Genomic DNA, 20,214 nt, shown 5'->3' with positions numbered 1-20,214 from the left:
CCCATTGACCAGCGTGCGAGCTGTGGCCTAAATCACGAGGCAATGAGCAAGCCCTGACGAGTGCCATCTTCTGCAGCTGGCCCGCCAGCGCAGTGGTACAAACGGGGCCGGTTTGCTTACAGAGATGTGCGCTGCCACAGGAACTACTAATAACATTAATAGGAAGGGTTAGAGAACAGTGTAGCGTTGTGAGTGATCTCAGCGAAGAGACTAGACAACAGGCTGTGAGCTCCAATATCACAACTGCTTTATTTTGAATTCCGTGCTGCAGCCTTTAAGCCCATCCTAGGTCCTGCTCCTAATGTCCTTGCGCTTGAGTGGCTACCTTCCCATCTGGACCGGAAGAGACAGTCCCACAATGCCATCCTTACCATGGCTGCCCTGCCAACTTTGCACGACACACTAGGCCAGTTCACCGCTACAAGCATGTGCGTTGCCACACAACCCCCAACCCAAGAACCAGCACTGATGGTGTCGGGATTCATCGAGGGAGAGGTGTGCTGTTTCGGTGGCTGATCCCGACACACTAGTGGAGGAACTTGTCCAGCGTGAATAACTCCTCCTTGCCCCCAGTGTCAAGGGTGAATGTTGAAGCGTTTTTGTGTAGCATCCTGTATGGACATTCATAAGGTCATTAAAGGGGAGTCCTGTGTGCGCCCCTGCACACAAACACATATTCACAAAAATACAAGTCTGGGAGGTAGTTGCAGGGCGGTTGACTATGTCGCGATGGTGGGGCGATAAAGCCCAGTTTGTCACGCAGCCTGTCAAGGAAGACGGTGGTGACAGCGACGTGCTTTGTTGCTGGAGAGAGGAATTGTCCAGACACTGCGATGGTCTATCCTTAGACTAGTTCAGCCGAGGAGATCCTGAGGTCATCTTTGGGTGCTGTGTGAAGGCTTCGGAGAACCCAGGGCAGTTTGTCCACTCAGTTGGGCTTCTTGAGGCGTGACATCAGCGCCGATTTGAGATGGCGATGGAAACGCTCGACTAGCCCATTGGCTTGAGGGTGGTAAGCTGTGGTGCAACGCAGCTGGGTGCCCAGAGGTCTGGAGAGTTCTGTCCACAGGGCAGAGGTGAATTGTACTCCCTGGACGGACATAACCTCTGCCGGGACACCAAAGTGAGAGACCAAGATGGCAAGAAAGCCCTGGCGCATGACTCACCAGCGGCTATACTTTGTGAGGTGTTTGAGGAGATTCGGTATGTCACCGAAAGCTTTCGTAAACTTCTACAGGTGTACCATGGAGAGCATGCTGGCTCGTTGTATCACTGCCTGGGATGGAGGCGCCATCTCTCAGGACAAGAATAAACTCCAGAGGGTTGTTAACTTGGCCTGTGGTATTGCAGGCACCAGTCTTCATTCCATTGAGGATATTGATGTGAGGCGGTGTCTTTAAAATAAAAAAAGCATCCTCTATCCTCACACCCCACCTCCCAGGCCATGCCCTCTTCACTCTGCTACAGGATTCTAAAGACAAGTACTCAGTGGCAGAAGGACAACTTCTTCCCCGCTGTCATTAGACTTCTGAATAATCAATGAACCAAAGACACTTGCCTTACTTTTCGTGCACTATTTAGTTTTTTTTATAGTAATGTAAGATGGTTATAATATGAATGTTTACACTAAGATGCTGCTGCAAAACAACGAATTTCTGATTCTGATGTGTTTATTCCCTTTTAGTGTGTTTAACCCAGGTGCTTTAAAGTTTGGAAAGGACAGAAGTCAGATCCTGGTGCAAATGCATCTTTATTTTCTGCATCAATCGTACAGTATTTGGGTTTTAACTATCTGTCTGATTTCCCAGTTACCATGTGTCGTGCTTGGTCTGGGTTCTTGAGTCCTGGTTTTTCTGCTCTTCAGGAAGGTTGGTTTCCTGCCTCGAGTGGGATTGGTGTGGTCTTTATTCCCTTGATTGGAATAAGCTGGTACTGTCCTCGTTGACCTCTCTACCATCATACCGAGTTTCACTCATTTTGGCTTGCTGATGGAGGGTCAGTTATATGCCTGTTGAAGCCTTCTTCAAAGTTTTGGCTTCACCATCTAAGGGAAGGTGGGAGGGCCATTACGAATCACAAAAGGATAATGTGAAGGGGGGTTGGGGGGTGGAAAATCTTGAATTCAAGCCTTCAAGTAGGGAACCATGGCTCTACTTTGTTTGGCTTTGTATTGTTAGTAACTGCATGGACTACTACTTGTTTTAAAAATTGAGTAGCTGATTAAAGATGGATAATAATATCTAATCTGAGCCAGCTTGATTTGTGGATTAGAAGGTGGGATGACTTTAGGCAACTATCCCATGATTCTCATTTCTCTGTTCTGCTTGGCTACATTTTCACTGGCCTCAACATGGGATCCCATGTTCCCTTGACATTTGATGAAATTCAAATAATTGTCACATATGCCAAGATGCAGTGATGGAGGTCATATTTATGAGCAGGCCAGAAGTTATCTCATGCATAGTATAACGAGTAAGAGTCAGTACTGAAGTACAGAGATCAGTTGGTATGGAGTGAAGGCAATGTCATTTGGGGTTTGTTTAATAGTGTAATAACGTCAGGAAAAATAACATCTGTCCATGAATCTCGTGTGTGATCTCCCGCTCGTGAATCTTCTTCCTGACTGGAGGGAAATGAGGAGTGTGGCTGGGATGGGATTAGTCTTTTTAATATGTTGGCTACTTTTTCAAGGCAGTGGGGAATATAGATGAAGGGGAGGGGTGGCTATGTGTGATGGTCTGAGTCATGTTCACAATTCTCTGCAATTTATTGTGTGCTTGACCTGAGCAGTCCTCGTACTGTGCAGTGATGCACCGTGAGGGGATGTTTTCAGTGGTGATGAATTTACTGTCGTACACATGCACACCAAAGGAGAAAAAAAACCACACAACTATATTCTAGATCTCTATTCTGTATTCTGACTGCTTATTTCCAGTTATTCGGCCCACTGCGGTTGACTTGTCAGTGAATTTGTAGATTGAGTTGGAGCTGAACTTGACTGCTTCTACCATCTGATTCATGTTCATCTGAACTTGGTGTACAATGCCAAGGAATGGAATAGAGGACTAAGCACACTGCTTTGGGGTCTGTATCCAAGTTGGTGGTCAGAGAGGAGGAGCTGTTGTTGCTGATCCACACTGATTGGGAAATCAAGGATCGAGTTGCAGAGCCCCAAATCCTTTACCTTGGTCACGAGTTTTGTAGGTATGAAGGTTTTGAATGCTGAGCTGTGGTCATGACAGCAGCCTGACACGAGTATTCCTGTAGTCTAAGTGATCTACTGCAGAGTTAAGGGTCAGCAAGGTGGCATCTACCATTGACCTGTTGTGATAACAGGTGAACGGAAGTGGGTCTAGGGATAAGAGTTGATCACTCTAACCAATCTCTCAAAGCTCTTCACCACAGCAGATATTTGTGCCACCAGCCGATAATCATTGATGCATCTAGACAAGTTATTGAGGGGCAAGAATATCTGTGTCATCTGATATTTACTGTCCACCCCAAATTTCAACAAATATACATCTGCTTGAAGACTGGGATTTGTCAAAATTCACTACAACTATCATAGTCCATGTGTATACACCGTTTGTCTTGAGAACCTATTATGTCATTAGTCTATATCCACAGTACGCAGCACAAGGTTTTTTTTTCTCCCTACCCATGATTCCGGGATTAAAGCAAACTTTGTCCGTGAATTAGCAATTCACTTGCACTTCAAATTAAAAATTTACTGCATGCATGGCTCACAATATTACATCCACTACATTCATGATTGGCTTGTGGGTGCCCTTAGCCGAATAATTCACATTTAACTTTTCTCATCACTATTCGTGCCATACTTTTTGTGCACTTGTTTAAATAGTTTTTGTATTTAATTTAATTTATTATTATTATTATTAGATTGTTTACTTTTGTATATTTTTATTTTATAGTAATGTTGTAAGATGTAACATATAACCATATAACAGTTTATGGCATGGAAACCGGCCATTTTGGCCCTTCAAGTCCATGCCGGTTCACTCAAAAAAAACTCCACTAGATCCCCCCACCTATTCTCCGCCCATAACCCTCCAAACCCCTCCTATCCATGTATATATCCAGCCTCTTCTTAAACGAAAGAATTGACTCTGCCTTAACTATTTCCTCCGGAAGATTATTCCATTCAGACACCACTCTCTGAGAGAAGAAGCATTCTCTAATGTTTCTCCTAAAATTTTGCCCACTTACCCTCAACTTGTGTCCTCCCCTCCTCTCAGAGGGAAGAGACTGCTTGCATCTAGTCTGTCTATTCCCTTCATAATTTTAAACACCTCTATCAAATCCCCTCTCAACTGTCTACGTTCCAATGAATAAAGTCCTAACCTCTTCAGTCTTTCTCTGTACTCTAGGTATTTTAAGCCAGGCAACATCCTTGCAAATCTTCTCTGCACCCTCTCCACCTTATCAATATCCCTCCTATAATTTGGAGACCAGAACTGAACACAATACTCCAAACCTGGCCTTAAACAGTTGAAGCAACACTTCCCAGCTCCTATACTCTGCTATGATTTAACCTTCTTAACCACCCTGTCAACATGGGAATCCACCTTGAAGGAACCCTGCACCATAACTCCAAGATCTCTTTGTTCTTGTGCATTCCCCAATGTCCTCCCTTTTACTACATATGTCCTAATTTGATTTTTTTTTTCCCCGAAATGAAGCACCTCACACTTCTCTATGTTAAATTCCATCTGCCATCTTTTAGCCCAATTTTCCAAACAAACCAAATCCCTCTGTAATCCTTGAAAACCTTCCTCGCTATCCACCACTCCCCCTATTTTTGTATCGTCTGCGTATTTACTTACCCAGTTAACCACCCCATCATCCCAATTATTAATATAAATAATGAACAACAGGGGACCTAGCACCAATCCTTGAGGCATGCCACTCGTCACAGGCTTCCATCCTGACAGACAGTTGTCCACCATGAGCCTCTGCTGTCTCTCCTCCAGCAACCTCTGAACCCATCTTACTATTTCTCTATTAATCCCTAGTGACTAAAACTTCCTTACTTACCTTTCATATGGAACCTTATCAAAAGCTTTACTAAAATCCAGATAGACTACATCAACTGTCCTACTTTCATCCACCTTTCTTGTCACTTCTTCAAAAAACTCAACAAGGTTCGTCAAACATGACTTCCCTTTCACAAACTCATGCTGGGTGCTCCTGATCAATCCCTGCCTATCCAGATATTTATACACACCATCTCTAAGAATACCCTCCATAACTTTCCCTATCACCAAAGTCAAGCTTACAGGCTTATAATTACTTGGCCGACACCTCATGCCTTTTAAACAACGGAACTACATTAGTAACCCTCCAATCCCACGGCACCACCCCCTCATCCAGTGATCATTGAAAAATCACTGACAGTGCCTCCGCTATTTGCTCCCTGACCTCCCTTAAAGTCCTGGGGAAAATCCCATCAGGACCAGGAGACTTATCCACTTTTACTGACCCTAGAAGCTCCAAAACCCTCTCTTAACTAATCCCTATCTTTTCCATAACTAAGCCATTTGCCTCACTTATCTCAGATAGTCCAATGTCCTTTTCCTTCGTGAACACAGATGAGAAAAAATGGTTTAATATCTCTCCTATCTGATACGGTTCCTCACACAGTTCACTGGTCTCATTTTCCAGAGGTCCTATTCTATCCTTAACCCTCCTTTTACTATTCACATATCTGTAAAAAACCCTTTGGATTCACTTTTACCTTATCAGCTATTGACCCCTCATACCTTCTTTTTGCCTTTCTAATTTCCTTAAGGTTTTTTTCTGCAAACTATGTAATAATCATACTACACTTTATCCATTTTTTGCTTCTTAAATTTAGGATATGCCCCCCCCTTATCCTGAACCAACTTCTTAATTTTTCCAGAAAACCACGGTTCCCTTGAACTTTTGACCTTGCCTTTCGATCTGACTGGCACGTAAAGATCCTGCACTCTCAATATCTTCTTTAAATGCCCTCCAAATCTCCTCCACACCCTTTCCAGAATATAGATCAGCCCATACAATTTTCTGCAAATCCCTTCTCATTTCTTCAAATCTAGCCTTCCCCACTCTAACATCTTCAACCTTGGACCTGATCTATCCTTTTCCATATTTAAGTTGTAGCTAATGGACCCATGATCACTGGATCCAAAGTTCTCACCAACGCACACTTCCGTCACTTGCGCTATTCCCTAACACTGCCTCCCCTCTAGTAGGCACCTCAACATACTGCTGTAAAAAGCAATCCTGAACACATTGTACAAAGTCTAAGCCATCCTGCCCCCTTACTAATTGTGTTTCTCAATCAATGTTAGGAAAATTGAAATCCCCAACTATCACAACCCTATTTCTACCACACATCTCAGCTATTGCCCTGCACATTTGCTCTTCCAGTTCCCTATCCTCTTTTGGCGGCCTATAATATACCCCTATATTTGTAGCCTCACCTTTCTTATTTTTTAGTTCAACCCACAGAGCCTCGCTTGATGAGTCCTCCAATCTATCTTGCCTCAGCACCGCTGTAATATCTTCCCTGACAAGCAACGCCACACCTCCCCCTCGTACCCCGCCAATTCTGTCACATCTAAAGCAGCGAAATCCCTGAATATTTAACGGCCAGTCACAACCTTCCTTCAACCATGTCTCACTAATTGCTATCACATCATAACACCACGTGTCAATCCACACCATTAGTTCATCCACCTTGTTTACCACACTCCTTGCATTGAAATAAATGCATCACAGAGATCGTCCACATTTAAATTTCTGCCTCTCACCCTCTCTATAATTGTTACTATGGCCACTATTTATTACCTGCTGCTGTTCCACTTCCAGAATGTGCGAAAAAGCCTTTTTTTCTTTGCCTAAAGACTATGTTCTTGCTCTCCTCCATGACATGAACCCTTGTCCCCAACCTTACTAGTTTTAAGCCCCAGCAAATTCCCCTGCCAGGAGACTGGTACCTTTGGGATTTAGATGTAACCCATCCTTACAAATAGGTACCATCTCCCCCAGAAATTGTCCCAGTGGTCCAAGAATTTAAAACCCTGTCTTTTACTCCACCCCTTCAGCCACACATTCAGTCTCCACCTGAATCTATCTTTGCCCTCGCTATGGCGTGGCACAGGAAATAATCTGGAGATTACACTCTTAGTGGTCCTTCTTCTGAGCTCCCTTCCTAACTCCTTATATTCTTTTTATAGGACCACTTCTTCCTTCCTACCAATGTCGTTGGTACCGACGTGAACCATGACCTCAGGCTCTTTCCCTTCCCCCTTTAGGATGTCTGGACTCGTGTAGCCACATCCTGGACCCTGGCACCAGGGAGGCAAACCACCATCCAGTTTTCTTTATCTCTTCCACAAAAACCTCTGTCCGTCCACCTCACCAGCGAGTCCCCTATAACTATCGCCCTATTCTTCCTATTGCTTCCTTTCTGGGCTACAGAGGCTGACCCCACACTTCTGCCTACCTTAGCCTGACTATCCCCTTCCTAAGTACTCCAGGAGGAGTACCTATTTCTGAGGATTTCAGGCTGAGATGCTCTCTCTGGAGCCCGACCTTTCTCTTTCTTCCTCCTAACAGTAACCCACTGCCCCATCTCTTGTAGGCCAGGTGTGACCACTTGACTATAACTCCTATCTATGATGGCCTCGCTCTCCCTAACCAAAGGTCATCGAGCTGCAGCTCAAGGTCCCTAACTCAGTCCCTTAGACACTGCAGCTCAGCACACTTAGTGCACATGTGGACATCCGGGAGGTTAGAAGACTCCATGACTTCCCACATGTGACAAAGGGAGCAGAAAACTGCCCTCACACTCATCCTTCCTCCTTTTCCTTGTACCTTACCAGAGTAAATATAAAAAAATATTAAATGTGAGCGTCTTACCTCAATTCAGATATGCTTGTCCTCAGTCTCTGCTCGCCAAATCCTCATGAGCCAAAGCCTCGAAGCCTCACTCCTTCACTGGGCCACTCACTCACTGGGCCACTCCCTAATACCTACCCTCCTTTTATTGGCCCTTGACCAATTAACCCCTCGACCTCTCCAAGCTCCTCCTCCTCTCAACAGTCACCCGAGCTATGATTCACCACCTCCTCACCCGAAAACAGAAGGCCCAACGCCCGCTAAGCCCTAGATTTTAACTGATGGTTATAATATGAACGCTTACACTCTGATGCTGCTGCAAAATATTGAACTTCATGACCATAAATTCTGATTCTAAATGATGTATTAGGGCTCATTGAATGTATTTTAAAAAAAAAGTGAAATAGTACTGTTTTTAAATTCGTGCACATCTTTGTCAGATGGAATGGATCTGTGTTAATGTTAAGCTATATTTCTTATAAATATGTCTTGGGTTAGTTGTGGGTGGGTTACAGGGTTACAGGGTTACACACAGGTCACCATATATATTACAAAGAACCATTGTACTCAAAAGAGAGTTCATTCTCAGTCACAGATATGAAGTGGGTCTTAATTATTCAAGAACAATGGAGTAGGGGAGGGTGGAGTGTTGTGTGATGGCATAGGTTGGAGACGTGAAAATACACCTCTCCCATCTCCCGGCAGTATTAATTAAAACCCAAATGGAATTTAAAAAAAAAATTTAAATATTGAGATTTGTTTTAAACTTAACTACAAAGAAATCAAAAGCTCAATATTAACCAGGTCAGTATGACTGAAGAAATGGGGCCCACCTTATCGATCGGGCCTGCCGACTTGCTTCCTCTCCCTCAGAGAACGACTCGACAAGCGACGGCAAAAGTTAAAGTTACATAGGTGCCTCTTCTCCAGCCAGCAGGACAGGACTTGTATTCCCCTTTTAACAGGAGATACATATGTGACCAGAAGATGGTCACTTCTGCTTAAAGAATATCTCTCAAAGACATCCTGGAAAGACAGGACTTGCATCTCCTGTGAAAAGGAGAATACTTTTGTAGCTCAGAAGATGGTGACTTCTGCCTGAAAAAAATATCTCAAGGACAACTCATTGAAAGAATTGAGTTTAAAGGGTCTGAAGATTTGATCTTTAAAATTATAATTATTTCTGAACTGAAAATTTAAGTCCTTCAAGCAAGACTAAAATTATGCTGGTTTTAAAAAATTGACTTTTCAGAGTGGGACTTTATTATACATTTGTTAACATTAGTGCATAGTGGGTTAAGTTTAGAGATTAGTAAGAAATGTTATGTTTTTAATAATTTAATAAAAACTATTTTGAATTTACGATTGACTGATGAATTTTCCATTGCTGTTCCTTTGTTAGTGCTACAAAGTCTCTTTAGTGCAGTGGTTCTCAACCTTTTTCTTTCCACTCACATACCACTTTAAGTAATCCCTATGCCATGGGTGCTCTGTGATTAGTAGGGGATTGCTTAAGGTGGTATGTGAAAGGGAAGGTTGAGAATGACTGCTCCAGACCCAATTGTTACTGAAATATTTTGCTTGAGAAAAATTCTCATTGGCCCATTTTCTTTGGAGTTATGAAACCGTGCACATAGCGAGTCAATTAGGTGTGATTAAAACAATGGTTTTCAAACTTTTTCTTTCCACCCACATAACACCTTAAGGAATCCCTCACTAATCACAGAGCACCTATGGCAGAGCGATTCCTTAAAGTGGTATGTGAGTGAAAAGAAAAAGGTTGAGAACCACTGTCATACTAAATAAAATTAAAATCAGCATTTATGACCCATTTAGAGTAATTGTGAAATGCCTCTTGAACATTTTCTCTGCCATTTTACTGGCACTTGAGACACAGACACATTGCTGTGGATTTATGTAGATAAGGGTTTTGGGTTTTCTATAGAAAAGGATGTTTGCAAATTAATTGGATTTTTATGCACTAGTTTTATGGCCAGGGACTTTTAATTTAAATTTCAAATATGTTTAATTAATTGAACTGAGTTTAACTTTCCCAACTGCCACGCTGAGATTTGAACTCAATGGATTAACTGGAATTGCATGTATTTATAATTCAAAACCAGCCATGCTTTTTTTTTCATAAAACAATTCTAAATGCCGTAATTGTGTTTAATTATCTGTGTTATAATTGATTATAGATCTTTGGTTTTGCTAAAAGTTATTGGGAGTTGAAGAGATCGCGGCCCAAATTGAGGAAGTTGAAGAAATGTCTAATGGAAAACCCATATAATGGTGAAAATGAGAGAAGTCCAGATCAACCAAAGGTACCCTGCAGGGTTTTTTAATGAATGCATTGAACAACCTACAAAACATGTGACATCTAAATTTTTGACCATTTATTCATTACATAACTCTGTGTTCCTGAGACCAGTTGCTACATTCTCCAAGTGCTCAGTTATCTATATGGTTCATGTGCTCTGGGTCAATAAAGGTGAGGGGCAAATCAATGATGCAAAGTCTGCACCAGTTGAACTTTCATCTTATAAAAATAATAATTAAATTCTTGTAGATACCAAAGTTGTTTTTTTTTTGAGAGATACAGTTGTATTGAAGGCCTTGAACTTCCTATCAAACTGCTTCAGAGTTGGCGTCAGAATGTATGTTAGGGGGGCATTAGCGAGTTAGAGGGAGGCTCATTCAGCGGGGGTGGGGGGGGAATTGGGTGCTAGCAGGGACCTACCTCTTAACCTGGGGTGGGGTAGGGGGTGCTAGCTGTGACCTGCCTGTCATTAATGCCATCTGTCCCTCTGACATGGGACATGAGGGGTTTTTTTTAAATCGCATCATGTCAGTATAGACGCTACTGACACTTGACGTACACTAGTGACACGGCTGGGGGCGTGCTTGAATTTGCTAGCAAGCCTCAACCTAGACACTAGGGAGTGGGAGCGGTTCTGATGCCAGGGGATGGGTGTGACCGTAGTGGGGAGGGGGCAATGCCCATTGATGTCCACCCCCCCTCCTTGGAGCTGACCCTGAACTGCTCACCATCACTACATTTTGTTTGTTGTTGCTTAGCCATGTGGCAGATGATGAGATCATTCAAATCAAGTTTACTGTCACCTGATTGTACAACCCAATAAAACAGTGTTCTCTGGTCCTCTGTGCAAAACACATAGACTCACAACCAGACATAACACACATACAGACAAACAATACATACACAGGACAAGTATTCATTTATACAAATACAGTACAACTCCGATTATCCAAAATCGGATTCTCTGAAATCCTCAGTTATCCAAAATTTTTCAGAGCCGAACTGACCAGGCACCTCAGGTTCCCGGGCAGGAGTGGGGCCTCAGTGGGGAAGTGTCGGTGATTGGCTGTGGCCAGCATATTTTTTTTGTGAGAATTAAACATAATTTTAATGCTTCAAAAGCATTAAACATTGATACAAGTGATTTGCTGTTGCTATTGGGCTGGTTTTTAAAAAAAAAGTAAAGTAGTTCCTTTGGTCGTTCAGCATTCTCACTGCCTGTGGGAAGAAGCTGTTCCTCAGCTTGGTGGTGCTGGTTCTGATACTCCTGTCTCTCTTTCCCGATGAGAGCAGCTGAAAGATGCTGTGTGCAGGGTGGAAGGGGTCCTCAATGATTTTGGACTTCCTCTTCAGACAACGATCACTGTAGATCGCTGACGAGAGTGTGAAAGAAGCCTCCAGGTTGATTATTCCTTTGATTTCTTTTTGGGTTGTATGAGTGCCACTTTCGATAACACTTCAATTCTCAGAAAACGAAGTCTGTCTCGTATTGGCATGGGAGCAATGATACCTTGTAAATCTGAAAGATTAAGTGTCAGCTTTTTGATTTGGTTTTTACCATTTCTTTCTCTTGCAGTATACAATGGAAGATTTAATGGAGAGCATTCAAGCAAGCGAGCAGGAGATATTGCAGCAGTTACGGCTGTTACGTGCCTGCAAGATTGAAGGTAAATTGGAGAAGCAGAGGCTGACTCATTGTCATGGATTATTACCAAGTTGGGTATTCTTCCTGCTGTAATTTTAGCTTAAAACCACTAAACATGTTTGCAAAACTTCTGTGACTCTTCACTCTGGTTTCAAGGTTACAACAAATGTCTTCCTGAAGACAACCTCTGTGTCCCCAAAGCACCAGTTGAAAAATGAAACTTCCAAGTCTGCAAACCTGGAAGGTAAATGCAATGTAGTCTTCAGCTCAGTAAAGTTAAAGGCTGCAGATTCCCACTGTTAGCTTTCATTGTGCAATCAATCCATTTTCAACCAGTGCATTCAACTGTTTTTGAGTCTCTGATTGTAGGCTAGCCACATGTGTAAATCCCACGCTCTCATTTATAATTCAATGCATTTGTAAGTTTCAAATATACTGCAAATCAAAAAATTGTTTTGTTGCAGCCCGCGTGCGGAGACACAGATCAGCCTACAAAATGGCCATTGAACCTGGGGGGGCAACACTGGCTGTCATCCCAGGTGGCCTCCGCATGGCAGGAAGATGGGAAGCTCTGGCAGGAATGCTGGTGCTTTGATGATGCGGGGCCCTGACATCAGTGCCTGGGGCCCATATAAGCATGATGACCAGTGCAATAAACCAGTCTCTTTTTCCAAGACTTTGGTGTGCGTGTTGTTCTTCTTCTCCATGCTTGCTGTTGGACCAGAAGATGATGGATCAAGCGGAACCTGTGACCATCCACACGGTCTCTCTCAGGTTCCCAGTGTTTTGGGTGTTGCAGCTACTCGTGGGGTTTGATCAAGCCAAGGGTCCGTTCCAGCTTAAACGTTTTGCTGCTGATGACACCCACTACTTCTACGTCATGATTGCACTCGGTCAGGACACAGCGGCGTGAGTCGTAGATTTCCTACAGCAGCCTTTGGAGTAAGGCAAATATGTGGCCCTCAAGAGCAACCTACCCGCACTTTTGGGGTCTCCCGGCATGAGCGTGCTGCTCGATTGCTGCATATGGATGGATTGGGGGACAGGGCCTTGTATGCCCTAATGAGCGAGATGCTCGCTCTACAGACAGCCACAAGCCTTGCCTGCTCTTTGAGCAGATCTTTGTGGAGCAGCTGCCTGAGGATATCCAACTGTTGCTCATGGATGAAGGCTTAAGCGAGGAAGGAGCTGGGAAGAACACCAGTGCCATCGTAGACCACATCAGCAAGCCCCACAAACAGCACCCTGCGAGATCAAGACCAGCGGAGAGGCAAGTTGATTCCCTGAGATAGCTATGCTGCTATCATCAGTGATGGGGTGCTGAGGCCCGTCAATGCTGCCCACCCTACGGGTTTCCAGAAAACATCCTGGCCAACTGTCATTAATGGCTGTGGTAGTTGGCCTATGTGATAGCCTCTATGTTTTGGGCTCCATGTTAGGCAAGCGTTTCCTGGACGACACTAGTGCCAAGATAAGCATCCTACCCCCCCCCCCCCCCCCCGCAGGTCTCAACACCCACAACCTCAAGCAGGCCCCAGCTCTGAGGGCAGCTAACAGCTCCTCCATTTGGACTTTTTGGACCCACACCATTCCCCTTTGGTTTGGCAACAACCATTGTACATGGACCTTCACCCTCCCAGCAGTGGTACAATTGCTCCTGGGGGCCGACTTCCTTCGGGTCCACTGTCTGCTTGTCGACTTCAAGGGATGGCACTTGGTGAAGGCCAGAACTTTTCAGACTCTTCTTCTGGCGGAAGCCAAACCACCCCTCCACCTGGATTAAGTGGGGTTCCTGTAAATTATCTCATGTAGGCGATGGTAGGAATCTCAGTGTGAGGAAGTTGATTGGAATGTGGGCAGAATATAAATTAGCTTGAGGGCAAATGAGCGCTTATGGATCAGCATGCATAAGTTGGACCAGAGGGTCTGTTCCATTCGTTATGATTAACAATGGATTTATGAGGGCAAAAAATTGCCAAGGGACCCTCTATTGTTTCATTCCCAGTGATTTCTACTGAACTTGGATGTGATGAAAGTTTGATGAAAACAAGAATCTACCAGACAATGTCTTCCTCAATGGTCAGGGTCATGTCTTGCATCTGGAAAATAGTCACATGGGTGAAAGGCTGCAGAATTTGTTTTGGAGCTGTATCCATGAACTAGTTACAGGATTTCAGATTTATTGTCAGTACATACATCCTTTTTTATGTGGGTGTGGCAGAATTACCACAAAATAAACTGCAGCGTAAATATAGAAACAAATAAAAGAATTGCAAACAGATAACAAACTGCAATACAGAGAGAACAAAAAGAAAATCAATAAAGTGCACAAGTAAGAGTCCTTAAATGAGTCCCTGATTGAGTTTGTTGTTGAGGAGGCTGATGGTGGAGGGGTAGCAGCTGTTCCTGAGCCTGGTGGTGTGAGTCTTGTGGCATCTATATCTCTTTCCTGATGGCAGTAGCAAGAATGGAGTGTGTTCTGGGTGGTGTGGGACTTTGATGATTGCTGTTGCCCTCCGACAGCAACTTTCCCTATAGATGTACTCAATAGTGGGTATGGGTTTGCATATGATGTCTTGGGCTGTGTCAAGTACCTTTTGGATGATTTTATGCTCCGGGATATTGATGTCCCCATACCAGACTGCAATGTAGCCAGTCTGCACACTTTCCACCACACCTCTATAAATTTGCCAGGGTTTCTAGTGTCATACCAAACCTCCTCAAACTCCTGAGGAATTGGAGGCGCTGATACGTTTTCTTCACAAAGCCATTGGTGTATTATGCCAGGAAAGATCCTCTTAGGGAGCGACTCCCAAGAACTTAAATTTTCTCACACGCTCCTCCTCTGATATCCCCAGTGATCACTGGATTGTACATCTATGGATGTCCTTTCCTGAATGTGAACAAACAGCTCCTTAGTTTTGGTGACAGTGAGTGCAAAGTCATTGTTGGTGCACCTTTCAGCCAAGTTTTCAATCTCCATCCTGTTTGTTGGCTCAACCCACCACCATGGTATCGTCGGCAAATTTGTAGATGCTATTATTGTCGTACTGAGCCACACAGTCGTAGGTGTAAAGTGAGATTTTCAATTATGCTGATCAGGGTATCAAAGCCAGTTATTAACAAACCTCAAAAGAAAACATCTGTGAGATGATTTGGTTAAACCAAGCTTACCAATCATGTTATTGGACTTGCTCAGTAATATTGTATATTCATTGATGAATGGTATAGGCTGTAATCTTGTCAAACAGAAGCATTAATCTTCAGTTGTGTAGTCAGTGTGTGATATTTAATTAACAAGAATTATTTCCAGTAAATTAAATCCCAGTGTTCTTTCATTCAAATTGTGGATAATTATCTGATGACCATCTTGAGCAATGCAATTGCTTGACCGCTCATGATCAGCTGTTGGCTTATTGACCATAATAACAACAAAATGTTGACTGATTGCTTATTGATGCTATGTCTATTACATAAGATAAATAAAACTGCAATATTTAACCAGAACAGAAAGCAATCTGCTAATCAGTGATTAACTGATTGATATTTGTTATTTTACAACATCGCCACTGTAAGGTTGATGTGAATTTTTTTACTAATATGTGCATGTGCCGATATTCATTGTTTGTGCAGTATTTTGTACAGGTACATAATCTTTTATCCAAAACCCTTGGGACCAGACACTTTTCGGAATTTGGAATTTTTTGGAAAATCAAATCGTAGTAATGGCAGTATGTTAAATAATTGCACTGATTTCAGATTCACACAAAAGAAAGGCACTCCAACTAGAAGGGTCCCTGGACGGGAGGGTAGTGGGGTTCTGCCGGCGCTGGACGGGGGTGGGGGTTTGTGGTGGTGTGGGGTGGGGAGTTGTGGCAGTGCTCGATAGGGGGTGGGGAGGGGTTTCTGGCAGCGCTGGATGGGGGTGGGGGTTTAGTGGCGGCGTTGGACGGGTGGGGGGGTTGTGGCAGCACTGGACAGGGGTGGGGAGGGTTGAGGTGCTAAATAAAGTGAGATAAAAGAAAGACTATTCATTTTATTTTGAAATAAAACCAAACATAAACTGGCGCAAACTAAACTAAACACCTGAAAATATGGTGATCATCGTCTTCAGGTTGGAGTCTTTTTAAAGACTTCTTGTCATCGGGCTCCCGGGCAGGAGCGAGGACCTCAGCTTTTGGCAGGTATTATTGGTAGAAGCACTGAGACATTGCACTGGATGGGGGTGAGTCGTGTCGGGTCCTATTTAGTGCCTAACACGAGTTTTGGTATACAGACAGCATCCATGGGGAGGGAAACTGTTCGGTTTTCAGAGCTTTTGTTTTTCATAATTTTGGATAAAAGATTACAGACCCTACATGTTTAATTACTTTTACCCTTTTTTAAAAAAAAGTCCTCAGTTGTGCCTCATTTCTTTTTGGGTGGGGGGGGGGGGTGGGGGGAACAACAGTTTGCATTTGGAAAGGTTATTTTGTGCTTCTTTTGGAAGACAGCATATTAATCACAAATTATAACCAAAGTAGCAAAATGTAGACTTTGTTTTCAACGGGTGTTTTCTATATCCTGTTCTTCTTTCCCCAAATAGGGTACTGGAGAGTTCTGGAACTTGATTATGAAATGAAACTTCTGAATCATGTAACTCAGTTGGTCGACTCTGAATCCTGGTCCTTCACTAAGATTCCTCTTGGTATTTGCCTTCAAGAACTGGAGCTACTTGAACCAAGGTGATTTGACATAATATGTACTAACAAACCATTGGGGATGAGGACTGGAACAAATTGTTCTCATACTGGGGAATGATTTATCCTTTGTTCACACGTGTTTATAAATTTAAAGGCTCCCATTCAGTTAATTTTGCATTTTTATTTTTATTTTTTGTTTATGAAGCATTATGAAAAATGTATCAATTGATTATTCATTTTATTTTGGGCCCTGATGATATTTAATTGTTGGGCTATATGTATAGTATACCTATGCAGGAAAGATTTTTTTAAAAACTGACATGGAACTCCTGATGGTCAAAATGTTTTTTTTCAGGTTCATAGGTTTCTGGGGTTTGAATCCCGCATTGTCTGTAAGGTTTGTACATTTTCCCGGTGCGTGGGTTTTTCCGAGGGCTTCCCTTTCCTCCCACTGTTCAAAACGTAGCATGGGGTGTTAATTGGGCACCACGGACTCCTGGGCCGAAATGGCCTGTTACTGTGTTGTATGTTTAAATTTAATTTAAAGTTTCCTCTGTTATTGATTTAAAAAATATATATTTTTGATCAAATGTGCTTGGTTCCTTAAATTGCGGAACTGGTATGTGCTTCACTGCTGTCGTTAATGATAATTGGTAAGCTGTCATTAATCTTGTGACTTTCAAATTGTGAATTGAGCCTCAAATTTAAGTTGGCCTGTCGAGATAAAACTTTCTGATCTACAAAACTGATTTAATACAAATCCTCCAAATTTGCATGATCTTTACGAGGTTTACAGTGTTTATGAAATTTGTGATCTCTCTCTCTCTCTCCACAAAAAGTTAATTGCTCTTGCATAAAACTTGATTTACCAGTGAAGTTATGTGGGGGAAATTGTGCTCTGTATTACCTCATTTCCTTGTAAATAAGCATTTTGCGCTGCCTGAAGTTTTTGATGCCTTCACAAAGAGAGCATATTAATCATAAATTTATTTTGAAAGCTTAGCTTTCTTGTCTTCATGGTGGTTTTTGTACAGCTTCGTCCTCCCATTCTCAAATTAGGGTGCCTGAGAATTCTGGAATTTTTAAATTTTATTTTTTAAATTCTAAATTTGGATTTGCAGCATGGTAATGGGCCCTTCTGGCCGGTGCTGCCCAAATGCACAAATTAACCTGCAAACTCTATACATTTTTTTCACCAGGAGAAAACCTATGGAGACATGGGGAGGATGCACAAACTCCTTCCGGACAGCACTGGATTTGCTCTTAGGTTGTTGGTTAGCTCTGTGCTAACCACTACGTGAACTGTGGCTCCTTTTCTGTTCTGAAGGACATGCAAAATAGTTGTTTTAAGGGAAGCATTTTAAAATTAGAACAAAATGCAAGGTAGTTGCTGAATTAGGGCTACAGCGGATCAAAAAGAGGCCTGATTCCTACTGTTTGCAGAGGTGGGTTTGGTGTATTGGCAGGTGGGTGGGTGTTGTTTGGAAGGACTTCAGTGCTATTAACCATGCATGCATGAATGACCGAAATTGCATAAAAACCATCCCATGGTGGGATCGCACATTGTTTGATGCCATGATGCACATCATGGTTCTTTTTTTTCCTTAATGTAACAGTCTCACCTCAGTTCGTGACTTACAAGCCATGTGGCAAATCCCTGATGTCCAGTTGCTTAATTTTTCATAAAAATGGCATTGTATGGTGTGGCCCTACACAATTCGTATTGTAGCAGATCATTTTTCAAAAACAAGGATATTATCACAGACTCTGTTATATCTTGTTGTTGTATCATTGTACTGCAAGAAGAGTCCTTCCAAATGCTACTGTATATTCATAATTTATTGATCATTGACTAGTTATAACATTAAGTCCCATTCACCATTACCTCTGGTGCTTGCGGGCCTATCACGGCACTGCCTTGGTTTTAAATCTCTGTAATCTCCTGCATTCACATACCTTCAGATATTTATCACTTCATGCGGTCCCTTCAGTGACTTTGGTTTTAAATTCGGAGATCTTCTCCATTCATCTTTTTTGCCTCTCTTTGGGCTGATTCTTGAAAGTAATCCCCTTGATAAACATTTGGTCATCTGCAGTAAAGTGTTTTTGTTTAACTCCACTTCTGTCAATGGCCTTGCACATTCTGTGGCTTAAAAGCATAATTGATGGTTTTTCTTGTTAATGAAGGAATATATCTGGTGCTAAATAAATGGATGGTCTGACAAGCTTGCCAGTGCACAGTTCCATATGTGAAAGAAATCCGTTGAGAAACTTGTTTACGAAATGTGAATCTGAAGAGAAAGCTGTTTTGCTGTCCCCTTGGCAATGTGAATGGCTTTGTACGGGTTTGCTTTCTGTGTCAATTCTGACAGGAGAAAAATCAGAAAGAGGCTCTTTTGGGATGACACATCATATTTATATAATTAATTGCCCAATGCTTTAACTTTGTTCCAATTCTTACTGACCCTTACCGATCATTATGTTCAAATCTTCTTTGAATGTGGCATTGAGAAGAAGCTCTTGATTTTGTGCAGTACTTTGTTAACACTGCAGATTAATATTGTACAATCGTTTTAACAAATCATCCTTTCATCATTTCTTCATAGCTTGGACTTCATGGAGAAGTGTTCCAGACAACTAAGCAATGTGTTTGTAAAAATATTGGAATCACTTGAAATCCTGAATTACTGATCACTGCACTATAATTAAGGTTTCTGCGTGTTTGTCAATGGCGTGGAATTTCTACAGTCGAATGTGAGATTTTCGAAACAGACTCGTGAGCTGAAATAGCCTGTTACTGTGCTGTATATCTTAAAAAGAAATTTTAAAAATTAAAATTAAAAATTTTATTTCCATTTTACAAAAGACTGGTATGTTACTGAAGGGTAAGCAATGACACTTAAAGGGCCTGATTGCTGTATGTATAAGAGTTCAATAAAACCTTGCATAATTGTTTTAGTGCTATTTTGTGATATATCTTTTCCAAAGTACAAGGTGCTTTCCTCCTCCCCATTCCCTCATTAACTAATGCTTTCCACATTATCTTAAAGTGCCTTTTTCCACATTTGTTTTATTTTGTTTCAATTATGTATAAAATTGGGTCATTCATAACGTGAGAAGCCCCTCTCAACATCAATATTTTGATTGAGAAGTAAAAATACAGTGAGGATAATATACAAACTTTTGATTAAGCCTTGTTGCATTTTGGAAGGACAAACCAAAGTAGGACATACACAGTAAATGGTAGGGCACTGAGAAGTGCGGAGCAACAAAGGTATCTGGGAATACAGATACACAATTCCCTGAAAGTGGCAGGTAGACAGGATTGTAAAGAAAGCATTTGGCATCTTGGCCTTCATAAATCAAGGTATTGAGTATTGGAGTTGGGATGTTATGGTGAGGTTGTATAAGACATTGATGAGGCCAAATCTAAAGTATTGTGTGCATTTCTGGCTGTCAAACTACAGAAAGGATATCTGTAAGATTGAAAGAGTGCAGAGAAGATTTACTTGGATGTTGCTGGGTCTTCAGGTGTTGAGTTATAGGGAAAGTTTAGAAAGATTAGGACTTTATTCCTTGGAGCGTAGAAGAATGAAGAGAGATTTGATAGAGGTTTACAAGATTGAGGGGTATAGACAAAGTAAATATGAGTAGCTCTTTCCACT

The 20,214-nt window shown here is 42.2% G+C and overlaps 1 protein-coding gene across 2 annotated transcripts in view; it reads left to right on the top strand.

Annotated features, from left to right (window-relative positions):
* The window catches only part of dscc1 (DNA replication and sister chromatid cohesion 1), a 57,091-nt gene that overhangs the window by 13,107 nt on the left and 23,770 nt on the right, over nt 1–20,214 (top strand). For both annotated transcript variants that reach the window (XM_069920595.1, XM_069920596.1), the window contains 3 exons: nt 10,101–10,226; nt 11,799–11,889; nt 16,453–16,591. In XM_069920595.1, the coding sequence (XP_069776696.1) occupies nt 10,101–10,226; nt 11,799–11,889; nt 16,453–16,591 (356 nt within the window). The remainder of the gene's footprint in view (nt 1–10,100; nt 10,227–11,798; nt 11,890–16,452; nt 16,592–20,214) is intronic.

This window comes from Narcine bancroftii, chromosome 2, assembly GCF_036971445.1.
Source record: "Narcine bancroftii isolate sNarBan1 chromosome 2, sNarBan1.hap1, whole genome shotgun sequence".
Lineage (NCBI taxonomy): Eukaryota > Metazoa > Chordata > Chondrichthyes > Torpediniformes > Narcinidae > Narcine > Narcine bancroftii.
This window is presented reverse-complemented; position numbering and strand designations above follow the sequence as displayed.